Source organism: Salmo salar, chromosome 03 (assembly GCF_965601325.2).
Source record: "Salmo salar chromosome 03, fSalSal1, whole genome shotgun sequence".
NCBI classification, from domain to species: domain Eukaryota; kingdom Metazoa; phylum Chordata; class Actinopteri; order Salmoniformes; family Salmonidae; genus Salmo; species Salmo salar.
The window spans coordinates 90,880,001-90,899,901 of record NC_138293.1 but is presented as its reverse complement, the minus strand read 5'-3'; the positions used below and the strand labels follow the sequence as shown (position 1 = coordinate 90,899,901).

The following is a 19,901-nucleotide window of genomic DNA, read 5'->3' as shown; positions in this document are numbered from 1 at the left end:
AGAAATGTTCACTTGTTACACTGATGATGCCTTCTATAGTTTTTCTTCCAACGCAGGTGGTTGAACTAAACACACCTGACCATAACCTTCTGAAATAATAGCCCTGCATTTAAGGCATGTTGTCATGCTTTGAAGAAACACTTTTCTATCTGAAGTTATCACAACATGAAAGCTCTGACCTCATTGTTGTGCTCATAGACACTTCAGGCAGAAATAGGTGTTATTATTGAGTAGTAGACGTAAAGATATAGACCGTTCGTAATTGTACATCCTTATTCCAAATATTTTATCAGAACAACTAGTCTATTGATCCACCAATGTGTTCCCATCCACGAGGCACTGACATTTTTAATACATTATTTTATTACAAAATATGCCTGATTTAACTGTTTTAAATGCGCATTTGAATGTAAGGATTTTAGGGAGATTTGTATTTTGGACACAAGAAAAAGGTTTATCATACTAACTAGATCGACAGTGCATGCTTGTCTCATTCAAAATTGTGATAAAAGTGTTAATAAAACAATGTGTAATTTCTGAAAACTACAGATATGTCCAGAATGACAAATTACTTAATTACTTATAGACAGACACATCATAAGGGACAACTACAGTATACATTTTAACATTTAACATACTGAACAAGTTCTCTAATTATTTATTATATTTATTAGTCTAATAGCCTACATTGCTTTGATTCAAACAACAGGGCTTTATTGTGAAAATGTTTATTATTAGCGGTGGTCTTTTGGGTGTATGTCTATTTGTGTAAGCCTAAATGTTGAAATGCTAAAACCTACATGTAAAAAGCCCACTGTAAAACTTTAAATCTGGCGCGCATCACTTTGTTCAGTCGCTACACTATTGGCTCTTGATATGGGCCAATCAACATCTCGTGTGTCCCCGGGCGAGCGGCACAAGCTCATTAGCATGTAGGTATCCGGCCAATGGGCGAATGTGTTTACCCTCCCCGAGATGCGAGGCACGAGCTGATCAGTGCACTGGGAAAGAGAATTGCTGTTCGGAGATCCGAGCCTCGATTCTGTAGTCTAGAAGCCCGAATCCCGGTGCTTTCAGCAGATTGAACGACGTACTGCGCAGCTCCAAATGAAAACCTATAGGATGTAACCGTAGGCACACGTTTTTGTCCAAATGAACGTAATTTTTGGTCTGTATTTTTTCCCCTTTATTTTATAATTTCCTAATTTATTGTTATGCAAGGATTTAACATACCAGTAAGTAAATTGTATTTTATATTTTCATTATCTTAGCAAATTAAACCATGGCTTTATGTCGACCACGAACACAACATTTGAAATGACAGGCCTAATAACTAAATAATTAATGGATGTAACAATTCTACAAAAGCCCAGGTAATTTTATAAACAACACAATTAGAATATGACACACCTAGGCTATAACAGTGTAACAATTGCAAGCAAGTGTATGCTAGGTCAATATTAAATTCTGCATGCAATGTCTAAATTCAATGTATGTAAATATGAGGCTTTGTGCGCATATCTATTTATGGAATGGCTTTTAAAATTAAAATGTTAATTATGCGGTTGGTGTTATTTAAAACCAAATGAATAGGCCTAGCCCAAACTATTATTATTATAACACAATAATTATATTTAGAGTATATATTTGCAATTGGCATGAGGTGGTCTACCGAATAGACTACAGTTTATTTTCCTACATTTTTATTTTACAAAGACAAAACTGCATTATGTAGCGGCATAATCGTTTTGGTCGAGATTTATTGATCGACGACGCATTTAATCAATTTGTAAATGAGCAATCATTGTAGTTGCTTGAGTCGTTTATTTTACAGGAGACCTGATATTAAATGAATTCGCCCTATTTCATGTTACATGGCCGCTCTAACATGTATTTATTTTTGTATTTACCTCGATTGTCTGTTGGCAAATCATTCTAAATGGTTCAACCGTCAATTTAGTTTATGTAGGATTAGTAATATAGCCTCCACGCCGTGGTGATATTTGAATAGGGAATAATGTTTACAATCGTTGCCCTGCTATGGTGTATTCCCACCCCGCCAGGTTTGACGTGGATGGGCGCCTCTCCCGCAGCATGATCCGACCCAATAAAAGATCATTTGATTTATCATCCGAGTTCCTGTGTCCGAACGGATTCTGCAAATGAAATATGCAATGCGACTGAATTATTAGCGTCGATCATTTGAACCTGTTAGCAAACAAGATAGTTTTCGTGAATAAATTCACATAGCATGAGTCCGACACAGCTTTGTGTAGTAAGCTAGGCTACCAACCACAAAGCGTTTCCCCTATTACGCTGTAATAAAAATGGTCATAGCCCACTCGCCACAAATAGCCATGGCGTCTTCGCATTTCTAAAAGGTAATATAGGTTTTCAATCAGGTTGTTCTTAGATAGTCTTGTTTTAGTCGTCAAACACATGTAGGCGGGCGGTTTATGACTTTATATCAGCCCGGTGAAGGACTGTAGCAAGGCTAATGGCTGACTGCAAGCAGTTTAAATGTGGAGACAAAGACCGTCTTCGCCACGGCCATTCACCTTGGATTTGTAGTACTAGAATTTGGGGGATTCAGCATTTTTCATGTCAAAATCAAACCATTCACGATGAAGAAACTTGAACAGCATATTTATACATAGGGATTTATATTAATAAAAATATTTGGCTAATACTTCCAATGTTCATGCAAATATTGTTTTAAATAGCTCGCTAGGCTGCACTGTTTACTTATTCCGTGTACAGTCAATTAATAAAGTAAGAACATAACCAATGTATAGCATTTTACAGATTAAGGAATATTGGTTTAGCCCTATACACATTACATGCTCTTGTACTTGATTATACTGAGAGAGAGAAAGCTCGAGTGATAGGCTATATTGTATTTATGCAGTAGCCTAAAGGCTAGAGGTTATATTAGGGTTGCTACTCTTTGATTACCTGAAATAAAAGCGTAAATGGGTCACGAAAGATGAGGAGCTGGAGAGCAGCAATTTGCATGGACAGTTTGGACACGCACAAGTTCTTGATTAATTGATAACGACGTTTCGGACGACGTGCATTTTGATGTGTAATTTTCACATGGGGGTTTCTGTAAAATTACTTAGCAGATATTTCACATATGTGGAAATAATCGCGTTACAGTCAAGCGTGGACTGTCCAAGACTATCCCATTGTTAGGCCTATGCATAGACCAGCATTTTGACACGAGCCGAGAAAATATACATGATCAACTATACATTTATTTTTAATAATGAACATGCCTGTATTATGGTTGAATAGTCAAAGACCATATGATCAGGAGAGAGCAGTGTTCACCTAGAGATATTAATGCACATTTAGGCATAATCAATTGGAAATAAAAAAAATCCTTAATTTTGTGCGGTTTGAGCATTCTGTCTTATAAATCATGCATTTAGTTCATCAATAGCATGTCCTTGTCCCAATAATTCTCAATTTATCTAATTAAATGTGCTAAATGCACGTCTCCACAGATTAAACACTATTTGCCAAAATTGACAGCTGACAAAAGTGAATGTATTGATTGTTCTGATGAACTGTACGATAAGGTATGAATAAAATAACACAACTATGGGCTATGACATTTACAGCCCTCAGTGCACAAAGTAAGACCTTGAACAGACTACAGAGAGACCTGATGTGTTCAAGCCAGGCTCCAACGGGTTCAGTGCTACATCAAGGAAGGCCTTTCCCTCAATAGCATAATCAATTGAGATTTCAGTAGGCCTATAGGCCTGCCTGTCAGTCGCATTAAACCCTTGGTCCGTCGTATACGGTTGTAGAAAACAAAGATTTGGGTGGTTGTTCTTATTGTTGCTGATCCCGTGTTGTTTTCTTGCAGCGTTTACACTCCCTCAAGGAAGGGAAGACTGAACAACGCTTTTGTCTCAACCGTTCACTGCTTCTGCATAATAGTTCTGAATATCTGAAGCAGCCTGTGACATGTATAACTGTATAGAACAGTAAGGCAAATAACACATTAACACTATTCCAGCATATGACATCAACAACTGTAGGCCTTTAGAATGTTATCATTTTCTAAACATTCTCTCTGTCAATCAAAACCCTTTTTTATTTTTATTTCTTGCAGAAAAGATGATTCGGGGCTACGTTTTTGGCTGGAGAAGCTTTCGACCAACAAAATGCAATACTTAGACCTATAAAGGATTATTATATGGATTGCATTTGATTATCTTGGTCTCCCCGCTGGATTTCGGATTATTCACCTTTCGCCAGTATGGAGGGACGGGATTTTGCTGCGCCTGCCCACCTCCTGTCGGAGCGGGGCGCGTTGGTACACCGCGCCGCCTCTCGGATCGCCTCCACCGGCCACAGTTCAGTACAGCATGGCGGTCATTTCCCGTCAGGAAAATACTACCCTTCTCACATCCCAATGGCTCCGCATTCAGGTTGGTAAAATATATATACGTGTTGTTTCACCATAGACCATTTTGAACACAATGAAAATATATCAGTCCATCGAATTTGTGCCAAATGTCCCCAATCCTCCTGTATGCATTGCGCCAGATAATTAATTAGCTCGCGAGGTTGGCAGCTAAGGGACGTTACTAACGAATTTTGCACAAAATATGTCCAGAATGATTTTGCGGTATAATTATGATTTACACTACATGATTTGTTCATGTTGTTTTAGTGGTTTCATAAACCCCGGGTTATATTATGCTGCATCATGCATATGTAAAGCAAACACATATTACAAATCCGTGGTGTTCTATTACGCACACGCTGTGGGCTACTGTAAACAAAATGTCTGCTACTGTACTTCACCATTTGTTGATGTTGATTGGGTGAATTGTAATTTGGTTTAATGGGCCACATGTAATAAATGTGGCAACTTTGTGGAGTCAATTGTACCCTATTGTTGCGGCCTATTTCATTTAAACCTTGTGGTCTAATGAATTAGACAATTGGTCGTTTTTACCAAATGCACGTTTTTTTTACGCAGCTCTCCGGCGTCCTCCCATTTTTCTTTAATGACATGCTGGTGATTCTGAGTGATATTCATGAGTGTCATGCTGCTGTGGTTGATGGCAAGCACCCGAACAAAAGCCTGGGCGTTCACTGTTCACGGAAGTGCGTACTGCGACTGAAGGGGGATCTAATGTATGTAACCAGACATATAGGCATAGCCGCGGGAAAATCCTCCTTCTATATCGGGCATTCGCAGTGCATGCGTCAGTGACTTAGGTATCTATTATCGAAGTGTACTGCATGTAAATAGGCACGGGTGTCAACATGGAGTGCCTGCGTGCGTGGATTCGTGCGCGCGTGTCCCCACTGGACGACCAACTGTATTATATAGGGACAACCAAAACATGGTGCAACGTTAGAAGTTCATATTCACACCAGTTACATTTTAGGGTATGGGAGGAGCTTATCAAAGTTTGGGGAGACCCCACTGGGCACACACTGGTTGAATCAACGTTGTTTCAACGCCATTTCAAGAAATGATGTTGAACCAATGTGGAAGAGAAGTTGAATTGACATCTGTATCCAGTGGAACAACACCACAAAATAGTTGGATTTAGACATGTCACATTAAACTGCATAACATATATCATTCAAATAATATTTTGTTGTTGTCACAATTTTCACAAATAATCATTGTCATTATGATATACCCACTTGCAACTTTAAGGTCATTGGGGTCACCATAAAGGACAACAGCACCATATTTCTTATATGTTACAGGCAGGTGCGGGGAATGGTTAAATAATTAAATCATCTATAGAAGTTATTGAATATTTGATTCATATTTGGCAAAGGCTGAGTCATCGTTTCCCCTACTATTTCCCTGTTTCTGAATTATGCTGAGACGTTGCATTTTGGAGTCCCCCATAGTGTTGATTTAAATATCCTGCTATGCTCTTCTAGTACAGTGTCATTTGTCGAAATGACATCTGATTATAGCAATTACACCAATTCTAATATAAATATGTTTTTTTTTATATACATTATTGGAATGTACTGCACACACTGTATACATTATATCAAAATCAATATACATTTGTTGACAAGGGGCTCACGATGCCTCTTCCCGTCTGTCTGTCAGGCATGCACTCCTGGCCTTTGCAGGAGATTGTGACGCGGTTAGCTCTTATAAAGGGCAATATGGCAGCAGGTCTGGGTATGTCTGTGAATGCCTGGTTGGTGCTCTAGGGGTTTTCCTGGCATTCCCCCTAACCACATAGACAACAGCTACAGTGCAGTGGTTGAAGGGAGGGAGAGTGATTTGGAAAAAAGGCAAACCATATATTTTTTAGATGGATTATACTTTTGTCAGTTGATTTTTACAATTTGTAAAGTTAACTATTGTGTTTTTTCAATCTCTCATTGATAACCAGTTGGTGTGCACCTCATGTGGAGTTCCTGGCAAAATCCATAATTTGAAAATGTTAGGTATTTTTGCCCACTGGGTCCAATCTCTTCCCAGTAAACTGGGAACATTCCTAGGACCTTAGCTAATGTTCTACATTAAGTTCTAGTTAGCGTTGTTATCTAACATTAGAATGATAACATCCCAAAACATAAAAATCATGTTTTTCATAACAAAATATTTTCTTCTTCTTCAGAAAGTCATTAAATGAAATATCCTTGAAATGTCTCCTCAGATGCACTAAGATGTTGTGCACAACATCTGTAACAACCACCACAGAACATTCCCCAGAGGTTGTTGTTAGGTTTCCAGGTAATGTAATAACAAAATTTGTTCTGGGAACGTTCGTGCAACATCGGGTGAATGCTTTATACAAACATTGTATAATCATCAGCACAACTGGCAAGTTTTTGAATATTAGAACTTTTGGGGCAACCTAATTTTATTTCCTTTTATAGTCATTTAGCCCTAATGAATGTTCTGGGAACATTCACAGAACCAATTTCAGTTTGCTGGGTTATTCGTCAACGACTCAATCTAATTGATTTTGATGTAAGGTTGTTGGAAAGAATAGACAGTTGTAGGCCCATTTAGAAACACCATCGGATCCAGCCAACGTTTTTGAACAGGTGCATTAAGATATTCTTGCAATAAATCACAAAATCATGGCAATTACATAACGTTAAAGATGGCTAGCATTCAGCTTTACTATTCATTGATTTCACTAACACCAGATTGTTTTTAAGCTATTCACAAATCCACTGATTTGTTACTGTATGGTTTTTTGTTGTTGTCTTGATTTATTATTTTGATACCAGAATTGGTCCTTTGATGTTTGGAACACATAAAGCAACCTATTGGATGAGAATTTGAGTATAACTGATGAATTAGTGTAAAAAAAAAAAAAAAACTGATTTAAAAAAATGTGATTTATAAAATGTGATTTGTTGATGAAGCAGCTAGATGCTCTCTTATCAGTGTGTAGGGACTTCTACCGAATAACCTGAACAGGACAGAGCTACATATTTCACACAGCTACAGACAATACCATCAGGCATTTATCATTTAAGCAGATTGAATGGGTTCAACCTGTTGGGGCTACAGGTTAGCAATGAACCCCGAGCCGGGATTGCTAACAAGGCTGGAAATTCAAAACATCAAAAATCTAATAATTTCAATTTCTCAAACAATCAACTATTTTACACAATTTAAATGATAAACATCTCCTTAATCTAACCACATTGTTCGATTTTCAAAGAGGCTTTACGGCAAAAGCATAAAGTTAGATTATGTTAGGACAGTACATAGCCACAAAAGTACAAACATCCATTTTCAATTCAAGGTCAGGCGTCACCAAAAGCAGAAACCAGCTTGAATTATGCACTAACTTTTGTCAATCTCCATCAGATGACACTCCTAGGACATTATGTTATACAATACATGCATTTTTTGTTCCATCAAGTTCATATTTATATCCAAAAACAGCATTTTACAGTAGCGTGAAATTCAGATTTTTTTCTTCTCTGAAATGCTTCCGGTGAACATAACAAAATTACTATTCGAAAACATTGGTAAATTATAATATTGTCATTCAAAGTATAATATATTATCATCTCGTAATTGCTACCGAATGGCCAGATCTCAAAATAACTTTAGCGGGAAATCACATTTTGCAATAAACGGGGTGCTATGCTAAGAACAACAGGCTATGCTATACAGTTAGCATCATCTAAAATCGATAATAACATTGTAAATATCCCCTTACCTTTGATTATCTCCATCAGAAGACTGGCATCCCAGGTCCGGAAGGCATCACAGGTCCGGAACAAATGTGGTTTCTTTTGACAAAGTTCATAATTTATGTCCAAATAACACCAAGTACTTAGCGTTCATTATGCTCCCACAAAACGTGGTGGGGGACTGTAAAATCACGCCGAAAAGCTAAAAAAACCTACTAAATAATCTATTTATGTTCGTTCAAACATGTCAAATGTTGTTTAGCATTAATCTTTTGGTCCATTTTTAACGTTAAACATCAGTAATATTTTCACACAACCTATCCTATGTCGAGATAAACAATGAAGACAAAACTCACGTTTCTCAGATTTATGCGCAGGCGCAAAAAAATGAAGTGATGACATGTCAACTTCCTTGGATTCTAATTTGCTCTCTGTTTATCATAGACGCTTCAAACAACTTTATAAAGATCGTTGACATCTAGTGGAAGCCGTAGGTGTTGCGAAATGAATCCTTTCTCACTATGGTATCTATAAAACAATGACACTAAATAGTACAGTCACAAAATTCACATTTTTTTTAAATCTATTTTTCACAGGTTTTTGCCTGCAATATGAGTTTTGTTATACTTACAGACACCATTCAAACTGTTTTAGAAAATTCAGAGTGTTTTCTATCCGAATGTGTTAATAATATGCATATCCTAGCTTCTGAGTTGGTGTAGGAGGCAGTTAAAAATGGGCACATATTTTTTTCAAAATGTCTCAATACTGCCCCCGAGCCCCAACAGGTTTAAGCACTTACAAATTTGTAACATATTGTACAAATTGGAATTTGTTACATATCATACAGGATTATACAAATGTTTTTTATTGCAGGATGTAACGTGATACCAAATGGATGATGTAATACACAATTGTGCACAGTTTTCAAGGACCTGTTTTGGCTCATGAGCGCTACTTTCAGAACTACTTGGTGAAACCTTTCTAATGGAACTTTAAGAAATAACAAAATGTGGAAATAGATTCTCAACAAAATGTGGACTTAGACCATCCAACACAGACTCAATATTCCTACTGTACGTGGCTGAAATCCCATTTTAACATCTTCAACGAAACAGGTTTCTTTTGTCTTCTAGGAGTCATTAGTGTCTCTTCAACTGTTTTGTCCTGGGCACTACTACCATTAGGGAAAACAGATCACCTTGTTTGCTGAGTGTGTTGAATCCTTCAGTTTTCTCTGTGCTTTTCCCCCGGGGACTAACTCACACACTGGTTCCCATGAATACTTTACAAAAAGCATTAATATTTCAGAGTTGGTGTAAAAATGCATTCAGAAGCAGGTTTGTGCTGTGGCTCCTTGAAAGAAGTTCCTCTGTCTGATTTTAGGGGTGTTTATCATCAACCATCTCTCTCCACTCTGGCTGCTGAAAGACGTCTGTAAACTGGCGCTGCTGTTGCGACTCCCTCTCTTGGCTTGGTAACCGCTCTGTTCCTCGCTGGGTTACGATATTTCGACATGTTTTGGTAGGAAACGCACACTGTCGGTTCCACAGAAGGGGGATTTCAGTTGCAATCTGGGCCCCTGTACAGAGAGCGAGTGGACGCCATAAGGAAGTCTATATTCTCTCACTTGTCTGTTGAAGCATGTTGCTGAACCAACTAGACATGTATCTGCCACTGTCTCTCTTCACCCAGAGCAGCCAGACAGTCATTTGTCCTGCAAGTCAGGTGGTCGATGTGTAGCCTGTACTAGTCTAGCAATGTCCTCGCTGAATCTGATGGAATAACTATTCCTCTGTTCCTATACACACACAGAGGCACAGATTCTACTTATTTGTGTTGGGTCATTTCATTCTGCCACAAAGCTAAATATACACCGTATTCATTCAAACGGTTTTCTAACTACCCTTCTGGTTGTTTAGCAGAGCGAAGCACAACCGACCTGATAGCAGAAAACTAGGAGACACAGTGGAGCTGTCTTTACTGCTGCCATTTATGACCTGGGGGTCATCTTTCAGCCATACTGTTCTGATCATTGGGGTGCATCTGGGAGGTGTGTCTGTTAAAACAGTAGGGGGGTTAGGGTTAGGGTTGATAGAAGGGCTTCGGCCCTGGTGGGGACCGTGCATGGCTAAGAGCTGCTCTCAACACCCCATGTAATCAACGGTCATATTTATGTCACATTCTTAAAGACACAAAGGGACAGAGAGACAAACAGACGAACACACTCACACTCACACTCATACACACACCGGCACACACGCACACGCACACGCACGCACACACACACTCGCTCCTCTTCCCTTACACGTCCCACTCTCTTCTCTCTGTTTTCTTCTCTCTTCTCTCTCTTTCTCTCTCTCTCTTCTCTCTTTCTTCTCTCTCTTTCTTCTCTCTCTCTTCTCTCTTTTTCTCTCCTCTCTCTTCTCTTTTTCTTCTCTTTCTCTCTCTCTTCTCTTTCTTCTCTCTCTCTTCTTTCTCTTTCTTCTCTCTCTTCTCTCTCTTTCTCTCTCATCTCTCTTTCTTCTCTTTCTCTCTTTTCTCTCTCTTTTCTCTTTTCTCTCTCTTTTCTCTCTCTTTCTCTCTCCTCTCTTCTCTCTTTCTCTCTTCTCTCTTCTATCTCTTCTCTTTTCTCTTCTCTCTTTGCCTCTTGCTGTCCTTGGTCCTCTGCTCTGTTTCAACCCCCCATTCTGACCTGGAAGAGGCTTGTCTCTGGGAAGCCAGTGGTCTCACTCTGACCAGGAAGAGCCTTGTGTCTGGGAAGCCAGTGGTCTCATTCAGATCAGGAAGAGCCTTTTGTCTGTGAAGCCAGTGGTCTCATTCTGTCCAGGAAGAGCCTTGTGTCTGGGAAGGCAGTGGTCTCATTCTGACCAGGAAGAGCCTTGTGTCTGGGAAGGCAGTGGTCTCATTCTGACCAGGAAGAGCCTTGTGTCTGGGAAGGCAGTGGTCTCATTCTGACCAGGAAGAGCCTTGTGTCTGGGAAAGCAGTGGTCTCATTCTGACCAGGAAGAGCCTTGTGTCTGGGAAGGCAGTGGTCTCATTCTGACCAGGAAGAGCCTTGTGTCTGGGAAGGCAGTGGTCTCATTCTGACCAGGAAGAGCCTTGTGTCTGGGAAGGCAGTGGTCTCATTCTGACCAGGAAGAGCCTTGTGTCTGGGAAGCCAGTGGTCTCATTCTGACCAGGAAGAGCCTTGTGTCTGGGAAGGCAGTGGTCTCATTCTGACCAGGAAGAGCCTTGTGTCTGGGAAGGCAGTGGTCTCATTCTGACCAGGAAGAGCCTTGTGTCTGGGAAGGCAGTGGTCTCATTCTGACCAGGAAGAGCCTTGTGTCTGGGAAGGCAGTGGTCTCATTCTGACCAGGAAGAGCCTTGTGTCTGGGAAGGCAGTGGTCTCATTCTGACCAGGAAGAGCCTTGTGTCTGGGAAGGCAGTGGTCTCATTCTGACCAGGAAGAGCCTTGTGTCTGGGAAGGCAGTGGTCTCATTCTGACCAGGAAGAGCCTTGTGTCTGGGAAGCCAGTGAGTGGTCTTTCCTGACACTTCTGTTTCAGCCAGTCTCCTCTGCCCCGGGGCCATTGTTGCAGAGGACCAACTTTGTGTGTTTTACTGTGTGTTGTTAAAGATAAAACACCCTCTCCTCCCTCTTTATTGTTTTCTGCTAGGATGTCCCTGTCAGTCCCCTGGCTTTTAATGTCCTGGCTGGCTGGATATCCGAGCAGATCGCCTCTTCAAAGGTTAGCACTTCTGTCTGGCTTCAACCCCCTTGTATTTTTCCTTCCAAAGGGGAATAAATCACTTTACAATGGGTTTTATTGAATGCCTCATTGCTGGAATATCCCAATGGCCTGGGGGGCTGGTGGGGGGGAGGAGGGCATCAAAGACAAAACACAGGTGTTTGGTGGAGTTAGGAAAGTGGCTTGTCTTAAAAAGAAACCTTGGTGGGTGAGGGGAGTGGAGTGGATGAAGGTTGTTTGTGAGATAGGATGGGACTGGCGCCGTCTTGGCCTTGCAGTGTGTTGTGAACACTGAGTTCTCTTTCACTCCCCCGGTCACTGCTGATAGTCTGGCCAGAAGGGGAGGGCCGGGGGCGGGGCCGGGGGGGGCGGGGGCGGGGCAGTGGCTGCAGTGCCTCCACTGTAATTATTTGGTGCCAACTCTCAAAATCACAAGCAGTTTTGGGATTTGGCGAAGGGAAAATAATAAAGCTCCTAGACCTACCTTTGAAGTCTGAGCGAACAAAAAAATGACATCTTAAATAGCCCACAAAATATGACATTAAAAAGCAACTTGTTTCAGGGAGCCGCTGTGGTGGGAGTGTAGTGACAGAACGTGGGTCTTATGCCAAGTTGCATTTGGCCACGGCTCTTTGTACTTATGCCTCGTGTTCTCCACCCTCTCTGGGCCTCTGTAAAAGCGTGTTGGCCTCCAAGCCTCCAGCCTTCCAGAGTCACTGGGCTTGTTTGTGTGGATTGTCGTGAGATGACATGACCGTCACGGAGCAGACATGATGTCATGAGGTGTCTCGTTAGATAGCTGGCGATCATCTGGCATGGTGGCACCCTACACCTGGCTGAAACACACACCTGGTGGGGAGGGATCGACCGGCTGCTGCCACCAGCTGTCACCCTGCAGCCTGCTTGCTAACGTTACTCCCCCTGGAAATCAGTCTACACTGCTTCCCAGGAAATCAGACTACACTGCCCCAATGGAATTCAGTCTACACTGCCCCCATGGAATTCAGTCTACACCGCCCCCATGGAATTCAGTCTACACTGCCCCCATGGAAATCAGTCTACACTGCCCCCCTGGAAATCAGTCTACACTGCCCCCCGGAAATCAATCTACACTGCCCCCCTGGAAATCAGTCTACACTGCCCCCCTGGAAATCAGTCTACACTGCCCCCCTGGAAATCAGTCCACACTGCCCTGCCCGCTACACCCAGTCGGTCAAGTCTTGATGGTAGGGGTAGTGGCGGTCTACTCTCTCGTCTGCCCTTAACCTGAGCTATGGGGTCACTATCCAAATTCAGTGTCTGTCCTTAACCTGAGCTATGGGGTCACTATCCAGATTCAGTGTCTGTCCTTAACCTGAGCTATGGGGTCACTATCCAGATTCAGTGTCTGTCCTTAACCTGAGCTATGGGGTCACTATCCAGATTCAGTGTCTGTCCTTAACCTGAGCTATGGGGTCACTATCCAGATTCAGTGTCTGTCCTTAACCTGAGCTATGGGGTCACTATCCAGATTCAGTGTCTGCCCTTAACCTGAGCTATGGGGTCACTATCCAGATTCAGTATCTGTCCTTAACCTGAGCTATGAGGTCACTATCCAGATTCAGTATCTGTCCCTAACCTGAGCTATGAGGTCACTATCCAGATTCAGTGTCTGTCCTTAACCTGAGCTATGGGGTCACTATCCAGATTCAGTGTCTGTCCTTAACCTGAGCTATGGGGTCACTATCCAGATTCAGTGTCTGTCCTTAACCTGAGCTATGGGGTCACTATCCAGATTCAGTGTCTGTCCTTAACCTGAGCTATGAGGTCATTATCCAGATTCAGTGTCTGTCCTTAACCTGAGCTATGGGGTCACTATCCAGATTCAGTGTCTGTCCTTAACCTGAGCTATGGGGTCACTATCCAGATTCAGTGTCTGTCCTTAACCTGAGCTATGGGGTCACTATCCAGATTCAGTGTCTGTCCTTAACCTGAGCTATGGGGTCACTATCCAGATTCAGTGTCTGTCCTTAACCTGAGCTATGGGGTCACTATCCAGATTCAGTGTCTGTCTGCCTGCAACTCAGTCATAGGGTGAACTGAAGAGGGGGGTGGAGGGCATCCCTGTTATTGACACATGGACCATTCAAACAGACAGATGTCATTACTGTAATAACATATGTCATTACTGTAATATCAGATGTCATTACAGTAATAACATATTTAATTACAGTAATAACATGTCAATACAGTAATAACAATGTCATTACAGTAATAACATATTTAATTACAGTAATAACAGATGTCATTACAGTAATAATTAGTATTATTGTAATAGCCAACATCAAAAGAATGAGACAATCATCCAATCAAGTATTCATTAGTAATACAGGACTGATTTGATCAGATTTCTCTGAAGATACTAAATGCAGTGGAGCTCGTTTGCTCACATCCCATTCCGTGAAGGTAAGGGGGGTGTTTGTGTGTGTGGAGCAGTCTGTGTCCGGAGTAGCTAGCTGGTGCTTGGCTTCGCAACAGCCACTTCTGGCTGGAGAGTCAGTGTGGTCACAGAGACGGGGCTCTTCAAACAGTCCGCCAGCCGCCCTTCCCTTCCCCCCTCCACACCATGTGGCCTGGTGCCATGGTGGAACCCTGGCCCTGCAGCACGGGGCGGCACCACAAGAACAACACAAAGGAGACTCATGGGTGAGAGAGAGCGGCATGCTGGGTAATGCCTTCCTGTATCAGGTTTCAGGGGCTTGGATTTCAAAAGTGAAATAAACAATAAAGATTAACAGTAAACATAACACTCAGAAGTTCCAAAAGAATAAAGACATTACAAATGTCATATTATGTCTATAAACAGTATTGTAACGATGTATCTCTCTCTCTCTCTCTTCTCTCTCTCTCTCTCTCTCTCTCTCTCTCTCTCTCTTTCTCTCTCTCTCTCTCTCTCTCTCTCTCTCTCTCTCTCTCTCTCTCTCTCCACGCCTCTCCTCACCTCTCCTTTCCTCTCCTCTGCTCTCCTCCGTAGTATCAGCCTGCTTCTCGTCAGACAGCCTCAGGCCCACCTCGGTGTGGCTGTATTGCATGTGACAGCTGTTAGATATTATTAACGGCTCATGCAGAAAATCCAGATTACTTGTTTTTAATTTAATTTCAATTTTATTATTGTAATCTTTCAGCGAAAATAACATATACACACATACTGGGCGAGGGCAGCAGGCGAAACGGGTGAGAGTTGAGACTCTGGGCTGGGGTGCATGTGTGGTTAAACCTTCCACCCCAGACAGGTGCATTGTTCCCCTCATAACAGCCCAGACTGTCCCTCCCTACTGGCTCTGTCTCTAGTGGCCCCAGAGGGCCCCTGTAGACCCCAGGGGATTGAGCTCCAATGCTTCCAGTGTGATGAGGGGTTGAATGTGGGTGTTATTTCTAGCCTACTGAGTGAAGGCTGTACTATCAGTAATATAGATAGTAATACAATATGACTGTTGTTCCTGTACTTTAGTGTTGTTCCTCTCCTAGATGACATGCTTCAGATGCGTGTCCGTCAACCTGTACATACACTGAGTGGACAAAACATTAGTAGCACACAAACACAATCCATGTCTCAATTGTCTCAAGGCTTGTAAATCCTACTTAAACCTGTCTCCTCCCCTTCATCTACACTGATTGAAGTGGATTTAACAGGTGACATCAATAAGGGATCCTAGCTTTCACCTGGTCAGTCTATGTCATGGACACACCCCCAGAGGAGGGGGTGTTGATGTTAGCTGAATGCAGATAAACCCAAATAATGGGCTGCGATTTAGTGACTGTCAGTGAAGCAGCGGGCGGCGCCGTGGTGGTGACACGCAAGCCACCTAAACAATGAGACGCTACGCCACCTCTGCTGCTAAATATATGCCGAGTTTTCTGCCATTAAATATACATGCAGCATGCCTCTCTGGGACGTGTCATCCCTTTTGTGAGAAAACAAAGATTAGCAACAGGAATTCCATTTTAATAAGTCTCAGGGGACCCTCCAACCAGCTGCCTGCTTCACAATACGACGGGGACTTGTTGCTCTATGTGCGTGCATCTGAAGTGTCTTTCCCCGCACCTCTTTTTCCCTCTCTGACGTTGATTAGTCTTCCCCCGCTCTTATCATGTTTTTTTGTGAATCCCTTGTTAAGTTGTTTTACACTAGTCACTCGTTAATGTCTGTGTGTTTCCTCTCTGTAGCGACTCCTTAGTCTCATTTTGTTTTGTAGTCATTCTTTCCCTCCTCTCCTCTATTCTGGTGTATCCCCTTTTCTGTTCCTCCCTCTGTTCCCCTTTACTGTTCCTCCCTCTGTTCCCCTTCTCTGTTCCTCCCTCTGTTCCCCTTCTCTGTTCCTCCCTCTGTTCCCCTTTCTGTTCCTCCCTCTGTTCCCCTTCTCTGTTCCTCCCACTGTTCCCCTTTTCTGTTCCTCCCTCTGTTCCCCTTCTCTGTTCCTCCCTCTGTTCCCCTTTTCTGTTCCTCCCTCTGTTCCCCTTCTCTGTTCCTCCCTTTGTTCCCCTTCTCTGTTCCTCCCTCTGTTCCCCTTTTCTGTTCCTCCCTCTGTTCCCCTTTTCTGTTCCTCCCTCTGTTTCCCTTCTCTGTTCCTCCCTCTGTTCCCCTTTTCTGTTCCTCCCTCTGTTCCCCTTCTCTGTTCCTCCCTCTGTTCCCCTTCTCTGTTCCTCCCTCTGTTCCCCTTTTCTGTTCCTCCCTCTGTTCCCCTTTTCTGTTCCTCCCTCTGTTCCCCTTTTCTGTTCCTCCCTCTGTTCCCCTTCTCTGTTCCTCCCTCTGTTCCCCTTCTCTGTTCCTCCCTCTGTTCCCCTTCTCTGTTCCTCCCTGTCCCCTCGTTCCCCCCTGTCCCTCTGTTCCTCCCTCTGTTCCCCTTCTCTGTTCCCCTCGCCCCCTCTGTTCCTCCCTCTGTTCCCCTCGTTCCTCCCTCTGTTCCCCTTCTCTGTTACCTCCCTCTGTTCCCCTTCTCTGTTCCTCCCTCTGTTCCCCTTTTCTGTTCCTCCCTCTGTTCCCCTTCTCTGTTCCTCCCTCTGCCCCCCTTTTCTGTTCCTCCCTCTGTTCCCCTTTTCTGTTCCTCCCTCTGTTCCCCTTCTCTGTTCCTCCTTCTGTTCCGCTCCGTTCCTCCCTCCCTCCCTCCCTCCCTCCGTTCCCTCCTGCCGTCTCTGTCCACTAGGTTACACTGCTTCCTCTCCTCTCTCTGCTCTGACATGCATACTGCATACTGGATGTGGGACAAATGACTGTGTCCTCAAGCAACAGATGTGTGCTTGTCTGCTCTGCACTGCACGCCATGCGCGGACGCTGACGCGATGAACTGACCTTGCAGGGGGAGGGGTGTGTGTGTATGTCAGCATGAGTGTGTCTGTGCATTCACACATGCATATGTGTGTGTGTGGCCAAACAGCCACACAGAGACCAGCCTAGTTACTTTACATCTAATTATAGAAACTCATTTAGATTATATGATAGAGAGAGAGAGGGAGGGAAAAGAATCGAGACCGAGAGGGAGGGAGAGAGAAAGGGAGAGAAAGAGAGAGAGAGAGCGATAGGGAAAGAAAGGGAGAGAGAGAAAGGGAGAGAGAGAGAAAGGGAGAGAAAGAGAGAGAAAGAAAGGGGGAGAGAGAGAGGGAGGAGGGAGGGAGGGAGGAGAGGGGGAGGGAGGGGAGAGGAGGGAGGGAAAGAAAGAGAAAGAGGCGCCATTGCCCAACACACTCCAAAAACTATACCTTGCTCAGCCTAAACATCAGCACCACAGGTAACTTCCACAGAGCTGTGAGCCATCTGAGAGACAAGCCATGAAGGACCTTCTACGCCATCAAACGGAACATACAATTTGACATCCCAATAAGTATCTGGCAAAAAATACTTGAATACGTTCTAGAACCCATTTCCCTTGATGTTTGTGATGTCTGGGGTCCACTCACCTGACCACTGTGACTGACCCAAAATGAAGGAAAGCTTTGACTATGTACAGACTCAGTGAGCATTGTCTTGCTATTGAGAGAGGCCGCCGTTGGCAGACCTGGCTCTCAAGAGAAGACAGGCTATGTGCACACTGCCTACAAAATGAGGTGGAAACTGAGCTGCACTTCCTAACCTCCTGCCAAATATATGACCATATTAGAGACACAGATTTCCCTCAGATTACACAGACCCACAAAGAACTAGTAAACAAATCCACAGTGTGACATCACAGCAGAAAGATTTGTGACCTGTTGTCACAAGAAAAGGGCAACCAGCGAAGAACAAACACCATTGCAAATACAAGCCATATTTTGTTTATTTATTTCCCATTTTGTATTTTAACTATTTGCACATTCTTACAACACTGTACATAGCCATAATATAACATTTGAAATGTCTTTATTCTGTTGAAACTTTTGTCAGTGTAATGTTTACTGTTCATTTCTCATTGTTTATTTCACTTTTGTTGATTTTCTAGTTCACTTGCTTTGGCAATGTAAATATATATTTCCCATGCCAACTGAGAGAGAGAGAGAGGGGTCAGCATATGGAGAGTGGGGGAGGGGCTTGTTCAGCAGGCTGACAGTCTACTGGAGAGTGGTGGAGGTGCTTGTTCAGCAGGCTGACAGTCTACTGGAGAGTGGGGGAGGGGCATGTTCAGCAGGCTGACAGTCTACTAGAGTTGGGGGAGGGGCTTGTTCAGCAGGCTGACAGTCTACTGGAGAGTGGGGGAGGGGCTTGTTCAGCAGGCTGACAGTCTACTGGAGAGTGGTGGAGGTGCTTGTTCAGCAGGCTGACAGTCTACTGGAGAGTGGGGGAGGGGCTTGTTCAGCAGACTGACAGTCTACTGGAGAGTGGGGGAGGGGCATGTTCAGCAGGCTGACAGTCTACTAGAGTTGGGGGAGGGGCTTGTTCAGCAGGCTGACAGTCTACTGGAGAGTGGGGGAGGGGCTTGTTCAGCAGGCTGACAGTCTACTGGAGAGTGGGGGAGGGGCTTGTTCAGCAGGCTGACAGTCTACTGGAGAGTGGGGGAGGGGCTTGTTCAGCAGACTGACAGTCTACTGGAGAGTGGGGGAGGGGCTTGTTCAGCAGGCTGACAGTCTACTGGAGAGTGGGGGAGGGGCTTGTTCAGCAGGCTGACAGTCTACTGGAGAGTGGGGGAGGGGCTTGTTCAGCAGGCTGACAGTCTACTGGAGAGTGGGGGAGGGGCTTGTTCAGCAGGCTGACAGTCTACTGGAGAGTGGGGGAGGGGCTTGTTCAGCAGACTGACAGTCTACTGGAGAGTGGGGGAGGGGCATGTTCAGCAGGCTGACAGTCTACTAGAGTTGGGGGAGGGGCTTGTTCAGCAGGCTGACAGTCTACTGGAGAGTGGGGGAGGGGCTTGTTCAGCAGGCTGACAGTCTACTGGAGAGTGGGGGAGGGGCTTGTTCAGCAGGCTGACAGTCTACTGGAGAGTGGGGGAGGGGCTTGTTCAGCAGACTGACAGTCTACTGGAGAGTGGGGGAGGGGCTTGTTCAGCAGGCTGACAGTCTACTGGAGAGTGGGGGAGGGGCAGAGTGTCTAATACATGTAGTCTGACCTCCATTCAACCTCAGTGTTGAACTATCAAAGGAAACTATATCACTATCTGGTGTCTGCCTGGATTTTCACTAGAAAACTGTTAGCTATCAGACCAACACCAGGAGAACCAGTGAGTTAGGAGCCAGCCCTCCAAACCCCCAACTTCACCCCCCTCCTGCCCCAATTCATTCAAAACCAAAGCACCGTACATCACTTCAGCCAAAACAAAGGGACAAAACGGTTTATATTAGGGATTAGCATTGTATAACATGTATCTAATATTAAAGAGACAACGCTATCCCTCTGGTAATCCCTTAGGCTGGGTGGCTTGTGTGTGTGGTGCCTGAATGGATGGGGCTGCTGGAGTTAGTGCTATCTGAGCGGTGGGCTGGGAGGGGGAAGCTAGCTGTCTAGTTTGTGTGTGTGTTTGCTGTTAGGATTGATTGTATACGCTGTGGCTGCAAG

General features: G+C 43.7%; 1 protein-coding gene across 6 annotated transcripts in view; it reads left to right on the top strand.

The window, feature by feature from the left end:
- Positions 1-1,003: 1,003 nt before the first annotated feature.
- The window catches only part of LOC106594543 (BAH and coiled-coil domain-containing protein 1), a 252,728-nt gene continuing 233,830 nt past the window's right edge, over positions 1,004-19,901 (top strand). For 5 of the 6 annotated variants that reach the window (XM_082972866.1, XM_082972867.1, XM_082972864.1 and 2 more), the window contains exons 1-2: positions 1,005-1,235; positions 4,127-4,445. In XM_082972866.1, the coding sequence (XP_082828992.1) occupies positions 4,274-4,445 (172 nt within the window). In that variant the 5' untranslated portion in view covers positions 1,005-1,235; positions 4,127-4,273. Of the gene's footprint in view, positions 1,236-4,126; positions 4,446-19,901 lie in introns of all 6 variants that reach the window. The other variant, XM_045715699.2, reaches the window with a different exon arrangement.